Below are 25555 nucleotides of genomic sequence, written 5' to 3'. Positions count from 1 at the left end.
GCGTGGATACGGAAGAAGGGAGCTCCGGGCAGTGCTCAGCGGCTGGTGTAGAGCAGCAGGGAGTTGAAGAGATTGCAAAAATTCTTTAAATGCTTTACCATCTTCACCTCTCCTCTCCCACACTCCGGTGCAGATCCTAAGATGACCCAGAATGGCTCAAAGGCAGCCTTGAACCACTGTGTCCAATGCTGCATCGAAGATCTGACAGCGTTCTTCATCATAGGTTTTAACTCTTGGACAAAATAGAACTATTTTCATTTTATTTTTTATTGAAGTATAGTTGGCATACATAATCAGTTCTATATGGGATTTATAGATTCTAAAGGCAGTGCTTTTATTTTAATCTCTAAGAGTTGATCAGTATGGAGTTCACATCAATAATATTGTAAACACTCCTCCTAAACTCAGAGATCTCCCAAAACTTTGAATCTGTCAAGATTTCAGAGCTAAATTCCAACCTTTTCTTTTCCCAGCTGAGTTTTCTTCCTCCCCATGGTGGTGAGAATGAGACTTGGCAACTGTTTTCCCTTTTAGCCAGGCTTCTAGGAGGGTCCGTGCTATTTGCAGCTGATGTCAAGTAGCAGGAACCGCAGGGCTGCTCCTCCTGCTGAAGAGCCATAATCCTATTATGCCGACCTGAGACTTTCACATTAGCTGCCTCTATCCTGGTAGATGGACTGAGGTGACTCAATTGACTTTTAAATCCCCAAGGGTCCCAGTTTCAAAATCCCCAGGTCTAAGTCAAGTAGTAGATTAGGCCCCTTACTAAGAAGGCCTGGCTCCCCGAGAGTCCCCATGGCTATAGCTTTCTCTTCGGTGTCTTTGGGTCCCATACTTCCTGAGTTCCATCCATAAGCACTGGATTGGTGCACAGTTGTGTCCTTCAGTAGTGATCCTTCACAGGAGGTGAAGCTGCCTGGCATCCCCCTGGGTCATGGATTTAATACCTGTTCCTTTGAATAGTCAGGATTAGGAAACATATCCTCTGTTGTTGCTGTAAAAGAAAGATCACATTCTTTAGTTCATGTCAGAGCTGCCCTTGAGAAGGTAATGTGCAAGGTATGCAAAGAGCTTTCTTCCTCCAGTTAGCCACACTTGATCTGTCAAGTCCCTCATATTATATATATAATATGGTTGCAAAATTATTTAATCCAGTCAATTATTTTAGAATGTTTACAACTCAGTTTTGATTGCTCAGACTACTTATCCAATAACTCACAAAGTTTCAGATGTAATTTGCTAGCCCAAATTTCATACTTTATCTGTAAGTTTGTTTAACTTCTTAAACAAGGGTTTGAGCTTTGAATATCACTTTTCTGGGGTGTTTTTTTTTTCCACTTAAATAATATGCAGGTACCTTCACATTCACTACTTCTTTAGCTCTCACACCTCTCTCAGGAAGGTATTGTCCCCAGTTTACAGATGAGAGTGACACTAATGTCACATGGCTGGTGAGTGGTTGCACTGAGATTAAAACTTGATCTTTGGACTCAAAATCTAGTGCTCTGTCCAGCACACCAACACCCCCAAATTTATTTGAACACGGAACACTTTTGAAAATGTAACGTAATTGGGGCGCCTCAGTGGGTCAGTCGTTAAGCATCTGCCTTCAGCTCAGGTCATGATCCCAGGCTCCTGGGATCGAGCCCCACATTGGGCTCCCTGCTCAGCAGGAGGCCTGCTTCTCCCTCTCTCTCTGCTGCTCCCCCTGCTTGTGTTCCTGCTCTCGCTATCTCTCTATCAAATAAATAAATAAAATCTTTTAAAAAAATAAAAATAAATAAAATGTAACATAATTAAGGATGAAACACCATCATTAGCTCATTAAGGTTTAAATATTTAACATAGAGTAACATTAAGGAATATCATAAATTATTGAAATTTTAGGACAAAATACATCAAATGGACTGATGGTTATATAATAGGTAACATATATGACTGCCCCAATTAGCTGAGAGTAAATGCTGCCTGTCCATCCACATAGCACTTTGAGAATTAATAGCCCATTTGTTTGTTTTTAAGTTTCAAAAACATATTTGCCAGGGCTTCAAATTATATTGCAGAGAGCAGTAAAAAACCCAAATTATTGACCAATCATATCAATTATCATTGGTGTATAATTAAACACTATTAGTGATTGCAGAATAATCACAGACAAGAAAGATGATTAGGAATCCACTCAGTCCTCCCATGCTAAAATGTCCATAACACCCTCATATCCTATCCTTAGAGGCAGGTTATTAGAAATTAGTTTTATAATAATTTATAGAAAAAAACTTTCGATACAACACTGATTGACATCTTATGGAAGACTGGTCATCCACGGAACAGATTTTGGAAAATGAGAGTGTATACCTTCCTTCTCTCCCTTTCTTACTAATCCCAGGGGCTCTGCTCATCTCATGCCCTCATTTCCTCAGGGACAGGTGAGAAAATGTTGAGTCTATATTAACCTTCTATTTGAGCCTTACGCTAGAAGCAGATTACATAACCCAAAACAGTAGTGACAGGAGCTTTATTCTGTTAGGCTAAGACATCACACAGGATCCCAAGGAATTTGGATCAATCATCTAGTTGATGAAATCAATTGTTCCTAGTTTGTTAAAAGACAAGTTTTGTAGTTATTGATTCAGATGACAATGAAAAGCAATTTTTAGAGCAATCATCACGAAGTGAGAGATAAGTTTACCAACTATAATGTGAGTGGAATTATTCTTCCACTTGGATTGGAAGGGAAGATTGGAAGGGAAGAGTACTGTATGCACATTCTTCCATCAAGGAACACATTCATTTCAAAAATTCTTTTAGGGATTATAATGGCATGATCTTTCCCTTTGTCAGTATCTTTTTGCAGAGATTTCTCCTAAGAAATCCCCTAAACACATTACTGATCACTGAATCCATTTCTATATTTCAAGCTTTTGCAATGACTTTTTTCTCATTGTTTTCTTTTTACTTTTTTTCTTTGTAGACCTGGCCAGAGGACCGTGGATGACCTAGAGATTATCTATGAAGAGCTCATTCACATTAAGGCCTTATCTCATCTTTCTACCACAGTAGGTTGTCTCCTAGTTGAGCATGGTCAGGGAGGTGGGAGTGGTAAATGCCCTGTTAGCAGTGGAGAAGAGTATTATGGTATGGGGGTGGTGGTGAAGGAATGCCTGAATTCTACCTCATAAATCACCCCTACTCTCCCTCATCAGATGCTAAGGAGGTTATACCCAAGAACAATCCCAAAATGGGATCAATTATTTTCACGTTGTTAGTAGTTGTCCATGTGCCCTAAACCCTAAAGCAGTATAAGTGAGTGGGACTGAAGAATGTACTTCATCCTTCCAAGCCTGAATCTTGGTTAGACAAGAGAACTAGGCCTTAAGAGGAGCTCTGAGACCCTTCCGTGAAATAAGAGAGCCAGAAGGAGGAAAGAGAGACATCAAGATGGCCTTTCTTGGCCCACAGGGTCAGCTTTGCCCGGGTTTGCTGCCCTACTGAGAGGAAGCAGAGGGTTCGAGAGAACGTTGCTTCAAATATGTTAGAGCCCCGTAGCAGTACCCACTAGTGAAAAATGGCCTCATTGCTATATCAGACTCTGAACGTTTACATGATTAGGTTATTTAGGAAGGCAATGGACAGAAATTTGGCCTCTGAATAGGGACAGAAACACTTCTTCCCATAGAAGGAATACAGGAATGTGATTTCCAGGTAACGCAAGTCTCCTATATGCTAATAATTCAATAACAATGGTAAATAGAAGTTGTTTCAATATTCACAGATCATATCTAAGGCCCCTCAGCAATATCTCCATGCCTAATTTGCCTTTCATTCCCAGCTCACTAGGTGGCGTTGTGCCATCACTTGGTTGCAGTGCCTGTGGTACTGGGTGGGGGTGGGGGTGGGGGGGTGAGGGGGGTGGGGGTGGGTGTCAGGTCTCCTGAGAGCAGTGAGGAACTTGCTTTGCCACAGCTCCAAGCAAAGGGCTCCAAACCCTTCCCGCTTCAACTCAGATGGAGCCGCCTTCCCATTCCTCTCCTGCTGCATTCCTGGGGATCTAGAAGCTTGCTTCCCACACACCATTGCCCTTGTCATCCTCACTCTGTCCATTAGGGTGGGGATAGGTCTAATGCCTGGGCGCCTCAGCTGGGGTGCCCCTGCCTGTGTAGGCATCATGAGTTCATGCTGTAGAGGGAAGGGAGGGGAGACTCCTTTTCCCTACCTGTGCTCCAGGTTCCCAGCATGCTCCTGCTGTGACTTGCCCAGCTTGGTGGAATTGAGAGGACTGTGGGGAGTCTCCTCTTCTAGCTCAAACCCTGGGTCCCCAGGCACTGTGGGAAATTCTCAGGTCACTTCGTTCTTAGGAAGATAGAGCCAGAATTTGGGACCATAATTTAGAATTTTAAAATAGCTAGCTATGGGGCGCCTGGGTGGCTCAGTCGTTAAGCGTCTGCCTTCGGCTCAGGTCATGATCCCAGGGTCCTGGGATCGAGTCCCACATCGGGCTTCCCGCTCTGCGGGAAGCCTGCTTCTCCCTCTCCCACTCCCCCTGCTTGTGTTCCTGCTCTCGCTATGTCTCTCTCTGTTAAATAAATAAAATCTTTAAAAAAATAAAATAAAATAAAATAAAATAAAATAAAATAACTAGCTATGTAGGAATATAAATCCACTCACACATTTAGGCTTAATTATTCACCTCTGAGATACTGACTTTTCCAACACGTGGGTAGCGATGCATTATGTGTGATGTAAGGAAGAGCCTCTCTTAGCAACAGAGTCCTGTGATATTGTAGATGTTCTCACCTTCTCACCCAAGACGGACGCGACTGGCAGAGAAACTTGCTAGTTCATACGTGGGAGGCCATGTTTTAAATGGCTTCTGGGGAGATTGTCTTGTATGAGTTAGCCTACAAAATAGCTTTTGTCAGAGCCGTAAGAATCTGGTGGCAAATTTAGTGAAAGTGGTTCTAGATGAGAGTAGCTGCCAGCAAAGTGGGGGATGGCTGCGTGGGCAGAAGGGTACAGTCGGTACTGCTTGGAAAGAGAACAAGTCCCCCCCCCCAAATCTGCCCTTTCCAAATTCTTTCTCTTTTTCCCCTAGGTGAAACGGGAGTTAGCAGGTGTTCTCATTTTTGAGTCTCATGCCAAAGGAGGAACTGTGTGTAAGTAAACGTAATGAACACTGTGCCTGGTGAGCCTCTCGCAAGCACAGGCCAGGGGAACCTGAGTGCAAATGCTTTCCTTGTTTGGGCCCACGTCACACTTAGCAGGATGTCATGTGGCGGTTTAGTTTCTCGGGGACCTGCGTTTCTTCTCAGCATGCATCCGTTCCATGGCTTCACAGGGGTTTTCTGGTACCAGCTTGGTAACTCTTGCCGGCCTGAGTCCCCACTTGCTCCCTGCTGACTCAAGGCAGTGTTTGGGGTGGGGGCGGGGCAGTGACTTCATCAGGGAAGGACCCTATGCAGGACCTTTGCACAATGACTTCAGTTTGGTTTTCGGAGAACAAGTCTGTCTCTCGAGATCCCTAGTTAGAGCGATAAACGACCCTGCTTGCTTTTTCTTCTCTCACTTCCACTATCAGCTCCAAGCCTGAGAGGATTTCTTCGCCCCCAAATACTAAGACAATGCTAGTATATCATTATCTCTCCAGAATCCAAGTTGTTTAGTTCTGTGCTGGTATTCGGAAGCAAGAAGTTGAAATTTGATATTAATAAATGTGAACAAAATTGTTTAGGCCGTCATCTTCCCCAAGCTCTACAAAATTCGCACTCTTGACAAACATGGTTCATGATCTACTCAAGTCAGGAAATGCCGCCTTCTCTAATCTCCCATGGAGAATCAGAAGACACATCAGCACACTAAGGTTCTCAGAAGTTCTGCAGTAAAGAAAAATGTTCACTTCATTTAAACTGACACTTTTTAAACTTAGTGAAACATAGGACACCTTTTTAAATGGACACCTGTTAACTTTTCAAGAGAGGTTCTTTGGAAAACCTTGCCCTTTCTTCAGACTGTGTTAGTCAAATAAGCAGGAACATGAATCGTAAAAGCAAAAAGTTATAAAAATTACATTTCAAAATGTTTTACTTTCAGTCATCAAAAGTGGTATCCCTAACATGGATATTTATTTTAGTAAGAATGTTTTTTCTTTACATTTTAAAGGTTCACTTTAATATTTTTTATTTTTATCATCCCTGATGACTTACAACTTCTCATTTATTTTTTTCATTCAAACTCCTGATTGTTTTCATTTTATTAAAAATAAAATATTTAAGTATGGCATCTGGGTGGCTCGGTTGTGTGTCCGACTCTTGGTTTTGGCTCAGGTCATGATCTCAGGGTTGTGAGATCGAGCCCTGCATCAGAACTCCACACTCAGCTTAGAGTCTGCTTGAGATTCTCCCTCTCCCTCTGCCCCTCCCCCTGCTTGCTCTCTCTCACTCTCTCCTAAATAAATAAAATCTTTAAAAAGAATAGAGATTACAAGCACCTTTCTCATCTTCATCAAACACTAACATTATACCATTTTTTCATATTTTCTAAAGAATGGAATTATAGGGGTGCCTGGATGGCTCAGTCATTAAGCGTCTGCCTTTGGCTCAGGTCATGATCCCAGGGTCCTGAGATCGAGCCCTGCATCAGGATCCCTGCTCGGTGGGAAGCCCGCTTCTCCCTCTCCCACCCGCCCCTGCTTGTGTTCCCTCTCTCTCTGTGTCTCTCTCTGTCAAATACATAAATAAAATCTTTAAAAAAAAAAAAGAATGAAATTATAGGTACAATTGAAGACCCCTTGTTTCTTCCTTTATCTCATTCTTTTCTTCCCTCCCCAACATACTCCTACCCTTATGTAGTGGGCATCATTCCAACCCATTTTTAAATAATATGTAGATATGTATCCATAAACAATATGTAGTGCTGATTCTCATGTTTTCAAACTTCACATTTGTGGTCAGATTACTTTTAAAAACTATTTTCTCTAGCATAGTAAGTTTTGATGAATTGTGGGAGAAAGTGTATTTATTGCTCTAAGAAATGGATTGCTGGTGCATTGATCTCTAGTAAATTCATATCTTTTAGAGCATAGTGAATAGTGCAGTATTTCTGTTCCTTTCACGTTCTATAGAAAAGGAGATACTATTCCACCTGAATAAGTATTTGCCAGTAATTTTTTTTTCCTTCTGGAATAAATGCATAATTCTGAGGACTTAAAAATGATGATTTGATAAGCTGTAATTTATATTGATGTGCTTCTATTCTTGTCATAAGTCTTTTCATCTTTTTGTATCTAGTGTTTAACCAGGGGGAAGAAGGCACCTCCTGGTACATTATTCTAAAAGGATCAGTGAATGTAGTCATTTATGGCAAGGTATATATATCTTTTTCTTTTTGAAACTTTATTATGCTCCATTTACTAGTGTGGCTCTAAGTATTAACAATGCAGTGCTACAATTAAACTTGCAAGAACATTGTTACTCAACCTGGAAAACACATTATAGCATCTCTAATCATAAATTATCTAATTTATACTCAGTAGAATTGAACACTAGAGGTGTATACATTTAAAATAAATACATAAAATGTATACATTTAAGTTAGGCCATAGTCCATATTAGTCGATGAAAAAAAATAAAACATTATAATATAATTATATAATTTTCCTTGGCATCCCTGGGTGCAGTCCATTTATATATACAGTGTGTGCGGGAAAGAGCGTTTTGTGGTGTGAGGTGAGTGGATGTTTGCTCAGATTCAGAGACCCTCTTCATTGGAATGTTCTGCTCCCTCCAGGGTGTGGTCTGTACCCTGCATGAGGGGGATGACTTTGGCAAGTTAGCGCTAGTGAATGATGCCCCAAGAGCTGCTTCTATCGTCTTGAGAGAAGATAATTGCCACTTCTTAAGAGTAGACAAGGAGGATTTCAACCGGATCCTGAGGGTGAGTCCAAGGCAAAATGTGGCGGAGGGGCATCTCCTTTTTCCTTTTGCCAGACAAGTGAAGATTGGAGTGTGATGTTCATTGAGCAGTACTGTAACTACTGAATGCTCTAGGAACAAAGAGCCTTGGTTATAGACCTGGTGTGGTCAATGTGCTGGTGTGCGTTCTGTGACCCAAAAGGGGTATTCCAATAAAGCTGCAAATGCATGCATGCTGAGCCAGATAATTGCACACACCCCTACCGGCCCATGAGAATTAAAGAAAAATAGGGATTGCCTTGGCCAAATGTCAAAGTCTGAGACATTTCTCTTTGGCAATTCTAGCTTTGCCATTTTGTGTCCTTCCCCACCTCACTCTCCAGCCCTTTCTCCATCCTAGAACTTCTTAGTCTCCCCCTCCTGTCTCTTCCCAAATTTGAACCTTTTCCATATCATCACACCCTCTCCTGATTTATTGAGTGATTACATGTTAGTGGGAATTACCATCAGTCATGGTTACTCCAACCAAGCATTTTCATTTCAAGTGCTTTATGTCAAATTGACTCGTACTAAAGGAATTTCAGACTTCAGCAGGTAAGTGAAGAATAATTGGGGTGATGGAGACATGAAATTACACTTAGAGTTGGCTCTGCAGATGGGCCTAATCTAAGCTTGTTAAAGTATTTGTGAGCATGGATGATGTTGAGAAGAGATGGTCCCTGGTCTTCCCCACTGCACCCACACACACGCACACACACACACACACACACACACAACCCCTGGTCCCTTGGGAGGGATGACCTAGCTTTGGCTGGTAAGGCTGATTGTGGCCTGCTGGGGATGATGACGATGTCCTACCACCCTTGGCCTCTCAGGTGGCCTGCAGTCCATCCCGCCCCTGCTTGAGTTTGGGCTGAGAGACTGTTCCCTCTAGGATCAATTTGCTCTTCTCCCTCCCTGCCTCTTCCAGCCTTAGCATCTTTCTCTATCCTACCCTGAAGTCCTAAATGCAGTTTCTGTGCTTTTTGGTACTTTGGCATTACTTCATGATGATTTACAATGTCATTCTCCATTCCTTATGTATGAACACCTATTCATACACAGCCTTAAGCATTTGCCTTTGGCGGCAAAATTTCTGACAACAGAGTTTGTCTTAGGAATGCATTCTCTTAATGCAAAGAAAGTTAAATTTAAAATTATCCCATTGATCGCTTCTCGGCCTTTTGGCTAAGATCAAGTGTAAAATTATCGCATCGAATAATATAGAGAAAAATGCCTCATGGAATTTGACATGGTTCTTAACTGATTTCTTTTAACATGGGGACCAAATGATGAGAAAAAGCACATTCAGATTTTTAATTTAATTGTTTAAATGACATCAAAATTTAGAGGTAAACTTTCGTAACTCTTTGAAGTTTACACACACAAAATTTCCATTCAGCCAAAAATAATTCTTTGAAAGAATCAGATCAGGATCATTATTGATACAGTTTATAAAATTGGCCAAAATAACTGAAAAATGTTTCTGATACATTTCAAACAGATTTTTTTAAAAACTAAACAGAGCCTTTTGATGAGAGAGAAAAGGTGCACATGTGTGAAAATGACACACCCTCAGAAGAAAGTCAGAATGCAAAACCCGCCACATATTTTTGTAAGGATGAGTGCACTTGCTCTCCTCTCTTTCCGCTATGCCACCCTCTCCAAAAGGCTTTTCAGAGCACAACCACAATCCTCTCTCCTCGGCTGTTTTTTCTGAATCTGGGGTAAAAGCAGAGTTTTAAAAACCACACGCCTCAAACCTCATCTGGTCCTCTCTCTGACCATTCCAGCCCTGACTTTGAAAATGACTTAATTTGTAGATGCAACAATTAGCATCACAAACACCAAATGAGTTTCTGAAGCATTTGAAATTTTTTTCATTGTCTGAGAAAACAGCAGCATCTGTATGTGGTGTAATTTGTATTTACAGGACGTTGAGGCGAATACAGTCAGACTTAAAGAACATGACCAAGATGTCTTGGTGCTGGAGAAGGTCCCAGCAGGGAACAGGGCTTCTAATCAAGGAAACTCACAGCCTCAGCAAAAGTAGGTTTGCATCCAACACTGCAATTGCCAGACTATGATTAACCTTTTCACATGGTATCATCATTTCTACAATAGCATGCTCTCCTTTTTTGTGGAAGACGGCAGTGTGTGTGACTTTTTTCTCTCTATTGACTAATCATACATCTTGTGGAGTATAATGTATCCATTTCTGGCACTGTTTTGAGCATGGTGCTGCCTGGAGTAATTCAGAGGAGACTGTTTCCCTACTCTACAGATGCTCTCTATATACCGTGTTCAACTGGAATAGCTTTGGAACAGAAGATGGGGAGAACAATGGAAATAGGAATGCCAGGCAGTGCAAAGGATGGGTAGGCCCCGAGGTGATGAGAACCTTCCTTTGGTATTTGAATTTCATGGGTAGGATTTCCCAAGAAGTGTTTTCATCTTATCAGAATGAGCATCTTTGCCGGAAACCCAGACTTCAGATATAAGGCAGTCTATTGATTGCAGCCCAGAAGCATCCATTTGGCCTTCACCATACTCAGTCCTGCTAACATCAAAAGGAGATTTGCTTCCCATGTCTCAGGCTCCCTGTCTAACTTGAACCTTTTTCAGATGTCTATGCTCAGTTCCATCTTTTGTTGCAACTTCTCGAATGAGGCTGTTTTCCCCATCAAACGTACCAACATTCGAATAGGAAGACAGGAGAACAAGGAAATGTAGCTTTAAGAAATTGTAGAAGATTGCAGAATCTTGTTTTTAAAGTAAAGATTAATCTTCAATCTTGGAATAATAAAAACACCAATTCTGTAGCTAAAGAAGAGTCCACCAAATAATATGTTGAAAAAGAATGCCTCCCAAGTAATTTTCCTTTGTTTGCAACAAAAATGGGGTGTTCCCTTTAATCAGGCTACTCACAGTAACTGATGAATTTTTACTGTTTAGACTAAAAAAGCCCAAAGCTCAGACATTTTCATCTGGATGAATCAACATATTTTCAAAGAAGGTGGGAAAAAATAGAATATTATTGAATAGCCATAATGTATTTTACGTGTTTTATGTAATCCTTACAACAATTCCCTTTTAACAGATGGGAAAAACTTAGGCTCAGAGAAGCAAGTTACTTGCCCAAGATTACAAAGCTTGTCATGGTAGGGTGGGCATCAGGTCTGGCTTGACCACTTCAGTGCTTTTGTGCCTTCAGCCATGAAGCTTACTGTAATCATATACAGTATGCAGGGGTTCCTGGGTGGCTCAGTCGTTAAATGTCTGCCTTCGACTCAGGTCATGATCCCAGGGTCCTGGGATCGAGCCCCGCATCGGGCTCCCTGCTCCGCAGGAAGCCTGCTTCTCCCTCTCCCACTCCCCCTGCTTGTGTTCCTTCTCTCGCTTTGTCTCTGTCAAATAAATAAATAAAATCTTCAAAAAACAATACAGTATGTAAATACTGTATCCTCAACACTATCACCTAAACACTTCAGACCGATACATTTCAAAAGGGCTGACATAAAACAGACTATATTAAAAAAAAACTACACTTTCACTTACAAACCTATAAATTGCCATCCAGAATTTTTTATTTATTTTTTTTATTTTTCACTACTATCCATTCTTAAAAATGTTCTTACACAAATGTTTTCAACAGTCTTCTTTCAGCCTACAAGGGATCAGAATGAGAACATTTTTTATGTGAAGGTTAGGCCCCTCCCCATTGATTTTCCTTAGTGGGCTTAAATATATCTAGACCATTTTATAGTGGTAATCTGCATTCTTTAATAATGCCTCAGATGTCTCAGGAAAAGTTTGCTACCGGAAAAAGGAAGCCTTGTAAATTCTCCTTAACCTTGAAACATTTGACCAAGAAGTCCCCTGGAGGCCCACTTCCTTCACCTCTTCATACCATGGGGGAATGATCAAAAGCGTTTGCTTGTTACAACATAGTCCATTCAGAGCACCTTCCAAATATAGATTTTTTTTTATGAAATCAAACTAAAGGGAACAGAAGAGGAGAAGCCATGTATTCAATTTATTTTAGGCCTGGATCTGATTTCCGTTATATCTCCTTTTTTGTGTTCTGTAGACCAATCCAGATTTCTTATATAATTCAAAAATGTGTGCATGTTCACAGCAAACCATTTAAGAAATATCAGTCAGCACAAAATAATGCACTAGGCAAGATCAGCTCTCTGAAGAGGAAAAAACCATTCTCTCAAGGGGTCGTTTCCCATGTTGGGCTTTCTGAAGCCAGATCAGAGTTAAAAGGGGACACCATGTAAGTGAATTTTGGCCTGATGTTCTGGATAACTTTGATAAGAGACCAACAATGATGTCTATGGATGGACTTACAACTTAGGAACTTTTAGGGCCTCTGTCTTTTCAGAAACCATCCTTTTTGAGCTCAAAGGGGGTCACCACATTGGTGCTGATAGTAATGTTATTTTTCTGATTCACTTTTCCCCTGAGAAATCCAGAACAGTTTTTATGTATACATGTTAAACTTTCAAAACTGCCTGACTGCCCAAGCCACTCAACTCTGAGGGCGCTATTAAAACATCAATAGCAGGACAGTGTTTTTCATGATGAATAAACTATCTGAGGCTCTCAGACGTTTACCATTTTAGATATCTGCTCTGTGGTTACATGATTTTAGGGAGAAAAAGATTTTGAAGTGACTATTCCTGTTTTAGTTACTGTGTTGCTTTTTCCTTAGACTGTCAACCACCCAACTGCTGAGCTCCACCCTGTTTGCGGAAAGATAGTCTCTTTTAGGCTCTCCTCCCTCCGCATCTTTTATTGTTGTTGTTCTAGGTGCAGATAGAAGTGTCCTCATTTCCAGACTTGGCGTTTGGAAAAGATTTTCTGTCATGGCCTTAAAAGCCCACGGTTTGGATAATGTAACCAATTGGGGTTCTCTTTAACTTGGGCTAGAGTAGCTCCTTCACGCAATAAACTGAAGAGAGCCATGCTGTCTGGTATTCAAGTCCCTCATTTAAGCAGAGGTCAAGCAGAGGGCATCTGGCAGAGTCCAGCGTGAAACAACGCAATAACATGATGTTTCAGCCAAGCCCAGAGCTGCAAGATCACAGATGAACATGTCTGGCCAGAAGCTCCCTGGCCGTCCCTCTCGAGAGTTCCCTGCCCTAGGAGAGTGTCCACACCTGCCCAGCCGTCTATGGAGCTGGGGAGGGGGAGGATGGGCTAAGGCAGCCCCCAGCTTTACCTCTAGAGGGAGCCATTGGTAGCAAAAACAAGATCCCCTGGGTCTGAGATTGACCAGGCGGACAGTTAGAGAGGTTGCTTCTCTCTAATGAGGTGATAGTTTCCTATCTTGGCTTGCCCCCCCCCACACACGTCTTTATTCTTTTTGACCAGACATAATCCTCTAGCTAAGGGATGTCCAAACCAAGAACACCAGAATGTGAAGCCAACCTGGCAGAGTTTAACTTTTGAGGCAGGAACAAATGTCAAACTGATGTATCCGTTCTGTAGCCAGCTTTAAAGCTTGCAGCCTCTTAGCAATAGCTGCCCGGGGCCCTGTCAAATCCAAGTAACTGGTGTTCGATCTAATGCATTTATACTCTTATTTAAATAAAACTTGTTTTCAGAAACAAACAAGCTCCTGTTCAGAATGAGCTCCAGAGACATAGCCTTGGCCCCAGCACTGCCTACAAGAGGAAAAAACCATGTCTTTTGCCTTCTTTATTTTGAGAAAGGAGTATTATTTTTGAGATTAAATTCTATTATATTTGATTATTTATTTTTCTATTCCCCCTTTCCTCCTCTAGGCTCCAAGCCAGGTTTCCTCAAAGATGTAACTCCAGCTTCTTTCTGGTCCTGAGTGCACGCACACACTCACATGCAGACACACAGTAGTTTTGACTAATGGTCACCTTACCTTCCAGGGAGCCTGCATTTGCTACCTTGTTCAGTCCCAGGCTCGCTCCACTCAGTCTGTGTTTTCTCGTGCACAGGGTTATATGTTGGATTGCTTCTTCTATACTCCTTCAGGCAGGAGGTAAAGACCTTGAGAATTAATACGTTACAGATATTCTTGGGATCTCAGCACACTTCCCGCCAGGTCTCAAACAGGCAAAGAAAGGGTGTTGGTGAGGAGACAAAGAAATCTGGGTTCTCCTGGAGCCGAATTATACCACTGCTTTCTGAACATACTCGAGTTTTATTTTCATTGTTGTTTTTCTTCCCATCATTTTGCTCTAAGTGAAATCCCGAGCAGAAAAGCAAAGTCTGAGTTTTAGAATAGGATCACTCAGATCATCTTAATGTATTTTGGCTATAGTTTTCATTCACTGTTTTGTTGCCATCTTCAAAATGACTTTGAAATAACCCACATTCAGTTTAAAACATAAATCCTATCCTGTGGATTGATGAAACCCATGGATGGATCTTCTGAAATAATGACTAACACCCCCACCCCAAAATTATAGATACTTGACAGTAAAATAAATTCTATAGATTTTCTACCACTGATTTATTTCTTATTCCGATGCTACTGGAGTTTGTTTGCTCATTGGTGTTTAGGGTTTTGTTTTCCTTTCTCTTGTTTTATTTTAGCTGTGTTTCCAAAGCACATACCAGTATACAGTTGGGAAAGACAGAGCATTCCAGAAATAGGCAGGGGAATCCAATGTGGGACTGAGATTTTGCTACAAATAACCCATATATGGATAGCCTAGTTTACTGTCACTTCCCCTCACCATCTCCCCCTGCCTGACCTGAACTGCCCTGTGATTTACATGTTCCTTTCCATTCCCCTTGGAGCAAGGCTGAAGTTTCTCAGTTCCCAGCATGCGAGAGCCACTTTCCAAGTTTCCTTTAGTTCCATGTAGGGAAAAAAGAATAATGTTTTAGTAACTACTTCAATTTGTGGGGGTTTTCTTCATTGCCTTCCCATGTGGCTTTGGCAAGGTATGTGGTCTCTCTTACCATAAGGAGAATATGGGCCATCAGTTAGGTCATTATGGTTCTCTGGGACTCCAAACATGAATAAATATGTGAAAACCAAATAAAATAGAAAACACAAAAACCTTAGATGTGTAAAAAGTTGTTCATTAATAATTTGCCCACTTCTGAAAACCTAATGATGTTTTTATTTCTTATCCAGGTATACTGTGATGTCAGGAACACCTGAAAAAATTTTAGAGCATTTTCTAGAAACAATACGCCTTGAGCCAGCTTTAAATGAAGCAACAGGTAAACACAAGAACAGTTTTGTGTGTTCATTAAATCCATGCAGAGCACTGTAAAAAAAAATCCTGAATTCATTCTCAGTGTGTGTAGCCACACAGTTTCAGAGGGGAGTTATGTGTATCAACATTGGAGAGCATTCCTGTGTGGCCAAGTCAAGGAGCAATCCTTCTGACCCTCCTCTGCCCACTCCAGTTCTGGCTGTCCTTTGTACATGGCACAGTCTAGTTCATGCATATTAGGATTAGCCTTCCATACACATCCATTAGGTTATCATTTAAATCCTATCTATTTCCATAAAGGATTTGAAGATGTCTACATAAAAAGCACCACCTTGTTCCAGCTGAGAGTAAAATGGTTCTGTCTGCGGTTGTAGATCCTCAGGCTGCCTCAGGGCGTGACTGAACACCCCCACCTGTGGTAGTCTGCTAGGGCTGTCATAACAAAGGACCACAAACTGGGTGGTTTAAACAATAGAGGTGTATTGTCTGAGAGTGCCAGAGGCTAGAAGTCCAGGATCAAGGTGACAGCAGGGTTGGCTCCTTCTGACGGCTACGAGGGAGAATCGTGCCACTCTCCTAGCTTCTGGTAGCTTGCCAGCAACCCTTGGCATTCGTCGTTCTGTAGATGCTTCACTTTGATCTCTGCCTTCATGTTCACATGGCATTTCCCCTGCTTTTCACATAGCCTTCCCTCTGTACATCTGCCTCTGTGTCCAAATTTCCCCTTTTCATAAAGGATACCATTCATATTGGATTAGGGCTCACACTAATGACCTCTTAACTACATCTGCAAAGACCCTATTTCCAAATAAGATCACATTCTTAGGTAGTGAGGGTTACGATTTCATCATATCTTTTTCAGGGGGAAATCATTCAACTCATAATACTGTCTCACAGTGAACCAGTCCTCTTGACTAAGACTCAGAGATTTGAGGATGAATGAGATGAATTTCACCACTAAACTCCATGTTCAGAGTTATGATATTGTTCTCCATTTCAGTTACCATCTTGTACATGACTTTGGAACAGCACATATTCAACTTAAAAAAAAAAAATCCTATGTTACTGGCCTGTCTCAGAAAAATAGGTTATTATTTTAAACACACCGAGCCTGTAGATGAACATTTATCACTAAAAGTAGTTCAAAGATTTATCTCAAATACTTAGTGATAGTTCAGAGCCCAGTTCCATCACCTTTGCAATATAATCAAGGTAAAGTCATCATCATTATTATATACCTCCAAAAAGTATTTTGCTACTGATTGACTTATTTTATCTCCTCATTCCAGCTTCTCATTTTATAAGCAGGTTACCAGATTTGTTCTCATGTAGCAAATTAATTGGGGAGTAGTCTATATAAAAGCCAGGATCTCTGACTCCAGAGCAGTCATTTTCGGTTCACTATGTGTTGAATATTCTGTTGGGCAGACACAATGCTGGGTGCTTTGGACTAGGTAAGGTGAACCAAAAAAACCACCCTCCGGTCCTCAGGAAGTTTATAACCTGCTAAAGGACATAGAGGGATGTGCAAATAACTTGAACATAAGGCAGAATGTGGCTAGTGCTTCAGGAGGGGACTAGCTAAGGGGACTAGGCAAAGTGTCATGGAGAATATAGCCTTTGAAGTGGCCCTCAGGAAGGCGGGATGCTAGTAACGAGAGACTGGGGACAAAGCCTGACATATTGAAGGACATTAGTACTGACCTAGAAATGGGCAAGGAGGACCAAGTGGTCTGGTTCTGCCAGACTATCATATATATAAGTGGGAGGAGGAAGGTAAGGTCTAAGAATTTGACTACAGATCTTACAGGCTCTTCAGGGCAAAGCTAAGTAAGCATTGGGGAATGGTTGAAGATGTCTGAGCAAGAAGAATGTGAGAAAAACTTTTCTTGAGAAAGGAAGCCCTCAATGGACCCTAGAAGGGGAGTCCTTGCTTCTCGGAGGCATACATAACCCCAAATAAACCAAATTTCTAGAACCTGGTGTCAGGAAAAATATAACCGGCCTTTCCCCTCTGATTAACTATTTGCCCAGAATGTGTGATTGCCTAGTGCAAGAAACAGCATGTTCTGTAAAGTGAATATTGATTGAAAAGGAAGATTCTGGTATATGAGAGACTATGGCATCTAAGGAAAGATCTTACAGATCTTTCCTACCCATGAAGAACAAATATATTCTTCCTTTTAAAGTCACCTCTAAAAGAGGTAGGGACTAGATTATTGCTTCTTCAGAAATTGAAGCCTAGAAATCAGTGCGTTCTGTGGCTGGCATGGAGAATGTGATTCCTGACCCTTCCATTTTTGTTGTTGGAACTAGGTTAACATCATAATTTAATATCGAACTTCATTCTCTGCATTTTTTTTCTGATTCTGTTCTTCTTACAAGTAATGTTCATGGCTTGGAGATAAAGAACAAATCATTATCTTTCTCATCATCAAGAATGTGAATGTTCTACACAGTCCTCCTGGACACTCAAAGTAACCCAAGTACAGGCCCACAAAACACGGATGCAGAAGAGTGGGAGACTTTGGCATTTTTGGGTTTATAATACAGTGAGAAACCTCAGAGTTGACAGTGAAACTGGTTTTCATCATAGAAAGGAACACCCCTGGGTCTGACAGTACATTCTCTTAATTTACCAAAACATCTGTTTTCTGCCTAAGACCTATTAGTTTCCTAAACTTTTTACTTCTATGATCAGCATTAGTCATTGAGTGACTTGAGAAATTATTTTCTAGTAGGAAATGATTTTTTAAATCAGTTCTCAAGAGTTACTGCCTATGAGCAGAGAACAGAAAAGCCACATTGAAATGTGGGTGCTGGGTGGTTACTCTGCTAGGTGACCAGCTCGCCAGCCTTTGAGTCCCCTACTCAAATCTCTGCTTTAGCAAAATTAAAGCTACTCTGTAGCATAGTTCTTGGGGACTCTTATAAGCAAGCATTACTCCCCTATCTTTAGGGAATACCTAAAATGTATATAAAGGTGACCCTAGAGGTTAAACTTAGACAAAGCCAAAGTCCTTTTGCACTTAAGGGGAAAAGTTCCATACAGCTTGTCTGGCACCTTCTCAGCTTCTTCTCTGAGGCTGAATAATGGGACTAAAATAGCAGGTAACACCAAGTGACGATAGGGTGGGAATACACTCATGAGTTGTAATGAGTCTAATGGCATCACGTGACTTGAAAGGGATGTTAGCGAACAGGACGGTGATCATATTGTCATATGTAAATGTATCAGATCCACATGTTGTACACCTTAAATTTACACAATGGTACACATCAGTTATAGCTCAATTTTTAAAACATAAGTTCATTTAAAATATAGACATTGGAAATCTAATATATTCAATTAAAATATTTACATTTCTTACCATTTTCTATTTGAAAAGTGACATGTGTTTCACAAAATCTCAGTGACCATCTTAATATACCAGAGAGCTTTTGTTTTGTTTTGTTTTGTTTTGTTTTGCTTCAGTTACTGCTCCTAGACTTTATGTCATCCTTTTTTCCCTCTGCTTTTGTTTCCCTCACCAACTTTCTGCTCTTATCACCTCCTTTTCCTAGAATTCCATTGTCCACTCATCTTTCATTGCTCCCTATGGAAACAAGGGGTGGAAAAGACATAAAGGAAAACAGATGTTGACATAAGATATATGGTGTAAGGTAGACAAAGAAATGACCATATGTGAATCCTGCACATGTGGAAATGCCCATGGGTAGCTCTTTAATTATAGGTATTTTTTAATATACATGTGGCTAAGGTGACCAGTGCTGTTGGTAAAAGCTGTCTCTTTTTAAAATACTATACTTTTGGTTCACTGTCCTAAGACACTGAGTTTTGGTCTCAAGCTTGTGAACATTATTGTTTTTATTTGCAGTGTCTCTATGTACAGCCAAACTACAATCCCCCAAGCCAATGCAGAAGACCATCAACCAAGAACAAACGAATAGATACTCTTGCTTTTCTGAAGACTTCTGCAAAAAACCTGATTTCTTTTTCTGCTTTGCTTTTCTCCTCCTGCAGATTCTGTTTTAAATGACTTTGTTATGATGCACTGTGTTTTTATGCCAAATACCCAGCTTTGCCCAGCCCTGGTGGCCCAATATCCTTTTGTGGTTTGAAGTCTCTATTCCCTTGAAGATGCCCCACATCTATATGGTCATTATCTCATTCTCTGAAGGTAAGTCACAGTCCAGGCAGGGTCATGCCCTCCACCTTTGTCAAACTGAAACGCCCGCAGTTCTCCCCCGGCGTAGACTCCAGCCCTCTCTAGTAGGTTTTGTCGTGCCGCGTGTAAGGATCTCCTCCTCATTACCTGTGTAGAGAAATGTGAGCCAAGTTACCTCAGGAAGGTGATGCCTACCTGGGAGGTAGGCTAAAGAAAGTTATGGAGAAGAGTATTCTTAGAGAGTATTCGTAGGGACAGTTCCCTAACCTTGGAGACAGACTCTGTGCCTCTGCAGGGTACCTGACAGCATGGCCCCAGGCCTGCCTGCATTCTTCCTCCAAGCCCCAGTATTAATCCCTTTGCGCATAAATACCAAAAAAGTGACCATCATGGGGTAGCTTTACTTTGACATCTGTCCTAGTGCATTCTCTCCTCCAGATACAAAATGGATTTCTTCATTGTTTTTATTTTTATTATTCTCACACTGACTGAAGTCACACAAAACTGGAAATTCTAATGGCAGTTCCCCTGGGCAGCTGGAGCGCTGAGTTTGTCTGGGGCGTCTTGTCAATAGTCTGTTGAATTGACCAATTGGTACATGGTATCTGGCACACAGAGAGCATTCAGAAAATCAAGTTGAATAAAAACGGTGAATGTTATTGAGTTACACCCTCAACTTCAGGGGTCATGTGAAAGTATATTTTCCAGTTCTGCTTTATTTTTAAAGCAACAAAAATGTAGACCCCAAAACACTTTGGCTTTTTGAGTAGTAAAATCTATTGAAGGAGAATGGCTTTCTTTTTCTCTGAGCAATCCAATCAATGTTGCATGTTTTTCTTTTTCAGAATTATAATTGCCTTACCTGATTCTCATTTTCTTGTTCAGTCATAATTCTCTTTGAAGTCAACGGAATGTGTGAGGATGGGAGATTTGAGTTGAATGTGTTATTCAGAAGGAACTGCAAGAGTGAGATTTGGGTGTTTATTTGCCTGGAAACTATCTTTCCAAGTAATGACAGCTTAATGAGACTCACAAACATTATATATTCTTTCTGGCTTATATTCAGTTTTTCTCAAGTAAAGTTAACATATTCAGGATCTCTCTGTGCTCTTTTAACTCCATGCATGGTAATCGTTATTAGACCTTTGAGACTTGTTAGAAGGAAAAATAAAAACCGCCACTGAGTTCAGACTTATTTTTTTCCAACAGTTAGCATGTCAATAAGGTTAAGGCAAACAAAATGCAAAGAAGAGCGAGGGAGTGTAGCGGGCCACGCCACACCATCTTTACAAGTAGAAACCCCAAGCACCAGGCTTCTGTGTTTTTGCAAATTCTGATTTCTTCATTTATTAGCTTGTTCTCCTTTAGAGCTGATTAAGAACATTCATATCACTGACCTCTGTTTTTAAAATAGAAGCTTCTAGAGGGAAAGTCCATGCTATGTCCAGGTCAGGAAGTGTAGGGAAAATGGTAGTGGGAGGAGAGGAAGTCAGGAAGGTGAACAGTGGAATCAAGGGAGGCCTGTGATTTCCGATCCTGATTCTTTTCTCAGTAGACAGAGGGAATCCAGGATGGCTGGCTGTCATCTAAACTACCTAGTGCCCTCAGATCACTTCCTTCATACTTGGCCCTACGAGAAGTTAGATTCTCTCCATTGCTCTATTTTGAATCAACTCCCTGTGTGTCAGGCACCTTGCTAACAGCATTGACCCATATTATATTCCTTTATCCTTACAGGTGTCTATTGGGTTAGTATTAGCTTTATTTTACAAGGATTCTGGGACTCAAAAACAGTGGAGTGACATGCCCAAGGCAAATGACAGAGTCAGGATTCATCCAGGTCGTTGGATTCCAAGCCTGGAGTGTGTCACTTTTTTTTCTTCACAGAATATTTCTTTAAGAGCTTATCCTTTAGCGTTAAGAATACTTCTTGATAACAGATTGCAAGATACATGTTTATCTGTGTTTCATTTGACTAAAAGCAAAGTAGGCCTAACTTATTGAAACCGAATAAATGAAGCATTCAGTAGAACTTTTCTCAATCATAGAAATATTCTGTTTCTGTGCTAGACCAGTATCTGCTAGCCTTGAAATTCACTACTATGACTGAGGAACTGATTTTGTAATTTTACTTAATTTTCATTAGTTTAAATTTAAATAACCATGTGTGGCTTGTGGCTGCCATATTGGACAACATCGGTCTAGTTCTTAGATACTGGGAATGAGAGCCTCAAACAAGAATTGCTGTTCTGTGATGCCTAGGGAGGGCATCCCAGGGATGCCAGGGGCTTACCCTGCTACAGGAGAGCAAACAGAAGATGCTGAGGACTCAATTTTTAGTTCCCCTTTCTCTCTAGGAACATGTTATGTGGGCTTCTTATATAGGCTAAGTTTTTTTGGTCATTAGTAGCATAAACCAACTGTGACTGTCGTAAGGAATATAGGAATGCCTCAGAGGGATGTGGGGTCACTCAGAGAATTGAAGGAATCCTAGAAGAGCCCAGACTTTCAAAAGGGGCCTCAGGGGCAACAAGTAAAGACTGTGCTTTGGGGGCAAATCTGCTCCAAGGATCCTGGGCCCTCACCTGATTCCCACATCCCTAGGAAGGAGGGTCTCGTTGGCCTAGCTTGGGTCCCTGCTGACGTCTTGGTCAAAGGAAGGCAAAAGATTTTCACAGACAGCCCCCCAGAGACTGCCTGTAAAGAAAAACAGAGAAAGTGGAGAAAAAGGTCATAAGCAGACAAAACAACAAATATACATAAACTGCTTAACGCCTCTTGCACAAGCGACGGGGAGAAATCGTGTAAAGCTGAGCGAGTGGGTTATCCTCCATTATTAACATGAGAGAAGGGACACACTTAACCCCGTTCCAGTAAAGCACTCACATTAAAGTGAGTTGCTTTGGCTGAGTGTTTTCAAAGTACTTAATATCTGTGACTGTGCCTAGCAGCCCTATGAAGAAGTCCGTACTTTCACTACTCTTTTTCCAAATCAATAAACGAGTATAATGAAAAATTATGATTTGCTCAGAGAAAGGTAATTACTAGTACAGAAAAGATTTGAGCCCTGAGCCACTGACACCTATTTCTGTCCTTAATCCACATTGTATGTCACCTCCAATTTTGCCTTTAGCACAGAGGAAGATGGTAGAACTCTGTTTAACATTAATATTTCAGGTCTTTTATGTGCTAATAAGAGAGAATCTCTATTCATTAGATATGCTTGGAACACGATTTCACCTGATGAATACAAGTGCTTTCTAATGAGTTTTTTTAATTATATTTGTTCAATTTCTGTACTTTTCATCTTCAGTTTCTTTAATCTTTTTAAAATTTGCATGTAAAATTCAGCTCAGTTTTCCACTAGTCTTTAAAAAGAAAAGTAAAACTACCTATAACCCTATCAGGTAATACCATTGTTAACATTTTGGTATGTATCCTTCCAGTCTTTTTTTCTTCACATGTAGTTCTATATTTTTCAATATAACAATAGAATCATACTGTAAGTAATTTTGTATGCTTTGTCACTAAAAAATATTTTATGAATATCTTTCTCTGCCATTAAATAGTTCTCCACAGTTTTTTTCAATAGTTCTTCAGTTTTTTCTATATAGGTATCTTATATAAGTAAGATTATGTTGTATATGCTTTTTTGTAATATGTTCTTCTTCACTTAATAGTATGTTATGGATATCTTTTCAGACATATAAATGTATGTTTATATATATATAAATGAAACTACATCTTTTTTTCAGTTAATTCCATAAACTCTTATTAAACACACTGTGTCATATAGTGCTGGGCAACAAGGTGACACAGATACATGAGAAAAACATGCTATCATTTTCATTAACTCACACTATTATATGGTAGATATGTCATAGTTTATTTTCTTAGCCTCTTCCTATTGGATATTTACGGGTTTTTTTTCAAAATTTTTTCCTATGACAAACACAATGGGATGAATCAACATCCTTCCAGCTAAATCTTTGCCCACATATACGATCATTTCCTTACTTTAAAAGTAGACAAAGAGTATGTAATATTTTAATGCTTTTGATGTTTACTACAGCATTGCTCCCCTGTTGTCTTAATTATGTGTTTTATGATTAAACTCTAGCATATTTTTATTTGTACAAATGCATGCAGGCCTTCAGTTCAGTAAGTGATCACAACTAAGTTAATGTTATTTTGAATTTTAGTAACTACATCCTTGATTTGGAGAATTTCCCATCATTTACTTTATCTTCCCAGCACCCAGCCCCCACATGTGAGGCATAAAAAGGACTGGTATGATATTTATTTCATTTTCCATGTGGGAGAAATCAAGGCACATGGAGCCAAGTGAGCACCTAAGATTACACATATTCTGGCAAATGTTTGGAGAAACTCCATGTAGCACTAAATAATTCCAGTTGCAATGGACATTGTCCTTGTCATCAGTGCCATCTCAGTGGGTCAGTCTAGCTACTTAGTAGTTGGCTGCCCTTGGTTATGGTTTGTTCTCATATTGCAGGCCCAAAGTAGACTGAGATTCAAAGAGGGGCTTCCTGGGGCTTCTGGGTAAAAAGCTCTCTTAACCTTTAAGAAAGAGAGCAGGAAGCCTATAGCCCCAATTGCCAGTGATGGCCTTCCTACGATGACTAGGGAAATAAGTCCAATGACAAAGCTGAAATGCATGGAGAGTCAGGAAAAAAATGGGTCTGATAGTATCATTGCACTTGTACCAGTCCTGAAGCTTACCCTGCTGAAGATTCTTTATTATGTCAACAAATACAGGTCTTTGTCATTCAGGACAGATTGTCATTACAGCTGAAAGAATCTTAAGGAATCAATGGCTTATATAAAATTTATAAAAAATGTAAATACAGCAATAGTTTTGGCCAAATATTTTTTCCTTAGCATCTTAACTTCTTTTGGCTTAGTATACACGAACTCTATGCTTTGGTCATGGGAAGAATTTATTTCATTTCTTGAAGCAAAGAGGAAAAAACAGAATACAGATTTGCCACTCAGTTTTAGCTAAAACTACCTTTATATATATGGTATCCCTTATACAGAGACAAAGCAAACACAACAGCTTCCTTTACTGAAAAGGCAGGGCCTCCATCATTTATTTCTCTGTAAAATTGACCTGGGATGTTCTAAGTTGACTGGGGTTCCCTAGGAGGAACTTTTATCAAAATTTGCTTTTCTTGATGATTTACAAAACAGCATCGGGTTCTCATTCTCTAGATGAAGCCAAGTTTTTAGGAATATTATTTAGATGTCTGAGGAAAATTGTCAGCTTAAATTTTATTGAAGCCAAATTTTACCATTGTAGTCGCCCAATTGTTTCTGTAAGTGTTCAATCCATAGGTTACTATGAGAGCAATTTACTTCTGCAGATATGCAACTTGAGACTTTATTTCCAATAAGGAATACTTGGTTTGATGATGATATGATGTGATCATGGTGTCTTCTTTCTCAAAAAATGACCGTATTATCAGATACTCTACAAAGTACTTTATATACATTTTCTCCGCCTCGTATCAACACCGTGGGATGTGTACTCTTTTTGCATTAGGGGAGTGAGACTGAGCAGATATGTCATTTTCCCCAAGTTCCTTAGCTAGTAAGTGTTAGAACAGTAGTGGGTTGAATCCAGCAATGGGTTGTTAGTCCACGTCCTGGTTCTCTACGGGGAATACTAGACCCTGAGTTAAGACTAAAAAGAATAGCCAAGAACTAGAGGCTTCTAAAAATGCAGAGAATTCTGAAAAATTAGTGAGAAAAAAAAAATTCTGAGCAAGAAAATGGGAGGCACGTAAAGAAAAATGACAGCGGAGAAAGCGGACCTGGGAGCTTCAAGTTCATAGGCTCTCACAAACATGGGAGCAGCTGTGTGATGGGAATAGCATCACAGTTAAACCCAGAGAGGCCAGGTCTTATGGAAAGCTCCCAAAATGCCCATTTAAAAGATTTCACATTATTTCCAGGGGGCGGATCAATAATAATGATGGTGGCTAACACTTGCTGAGCACTTAATATGTCTCCGATACTGTTCTACGCGGTTTACCAATATTGTCTCATCTCATCTTTAACAGCAATCCTCTGACTTTACTGATGAAGAGACTGAGGCTCTAAATGGCCAATTAACTAACAAAGGGTCTCGTGGTTTGTAAGTAGGAAAGCCAGGATATGAACCCAGGTGGCCTAATTCGAGAACTTGCCTTCCAAGCAT

General features: G+C 40.4%; 1 protein-coding gene across 11 annotated transcripts in view; it reads left to right on the top strand.

Moving 5' to 3' along the window:
• RAPGEF4 (Rap guanine nucleotide exchange factor 4) overlaps nucleotides 1-25555 on the top strand; it is a 284964-nt gene that overhangs the window by 217689 nt on the left and 41720 nt on the right. For all 11 annotated transcript variants that reach the window (XM_081814166.1, XM_081814167.1, XM_081814162.1 and 8 more), the window contains 7 exons: nucleotides 2972-3056; nucleotides 5093-5153; nucleotides 7284-7360; nucleotides 7783-7929; nucleotides 9880-9995; nucleotides 15079-15167; nucleotides 19188-19266. In XM_081814166.1, the coding sequence (XP_081670292.1) occupies nucleotides 2972-3056; nucleotides 5093-5153; nucleotides 7284-7360; nucleotides 7783-7929; nucleotides 9880-9995; nucleotides 15079-15167; nucleotides 19188-19266 (654 nt within the window). The remainder of the gene's footprint in view (nucleotides 1-2971; nucleotides 3057-5092; nucleotides 5154-7283; nucleotides 7361-7782; nucleotides 7930-9879; nucleotides 9996-15078; nucleotides 15168-19187; nucleotides 19267-25555) is intronic.

The sequence above is a fragment of the Leptonychotes weddellii genome, chromosome 3, assembly GCF_054177405.1.
Source record: "Leptonychotes weddellii isolate Sample4059 chromosome 3, ASM5417740v2, whole genome shotgun sequence".
Lineage (NCBI taxonomy): Eukaryota > Metazoa > Chordata > Mammalia > Carnivora > Phocidae > Leptonychotes > Leptonychotes weddellii.
Note: the sequence above shows the minus strand (reverse complement) of the source record. Positions and strands in the feature narration are given on the sequence as shown.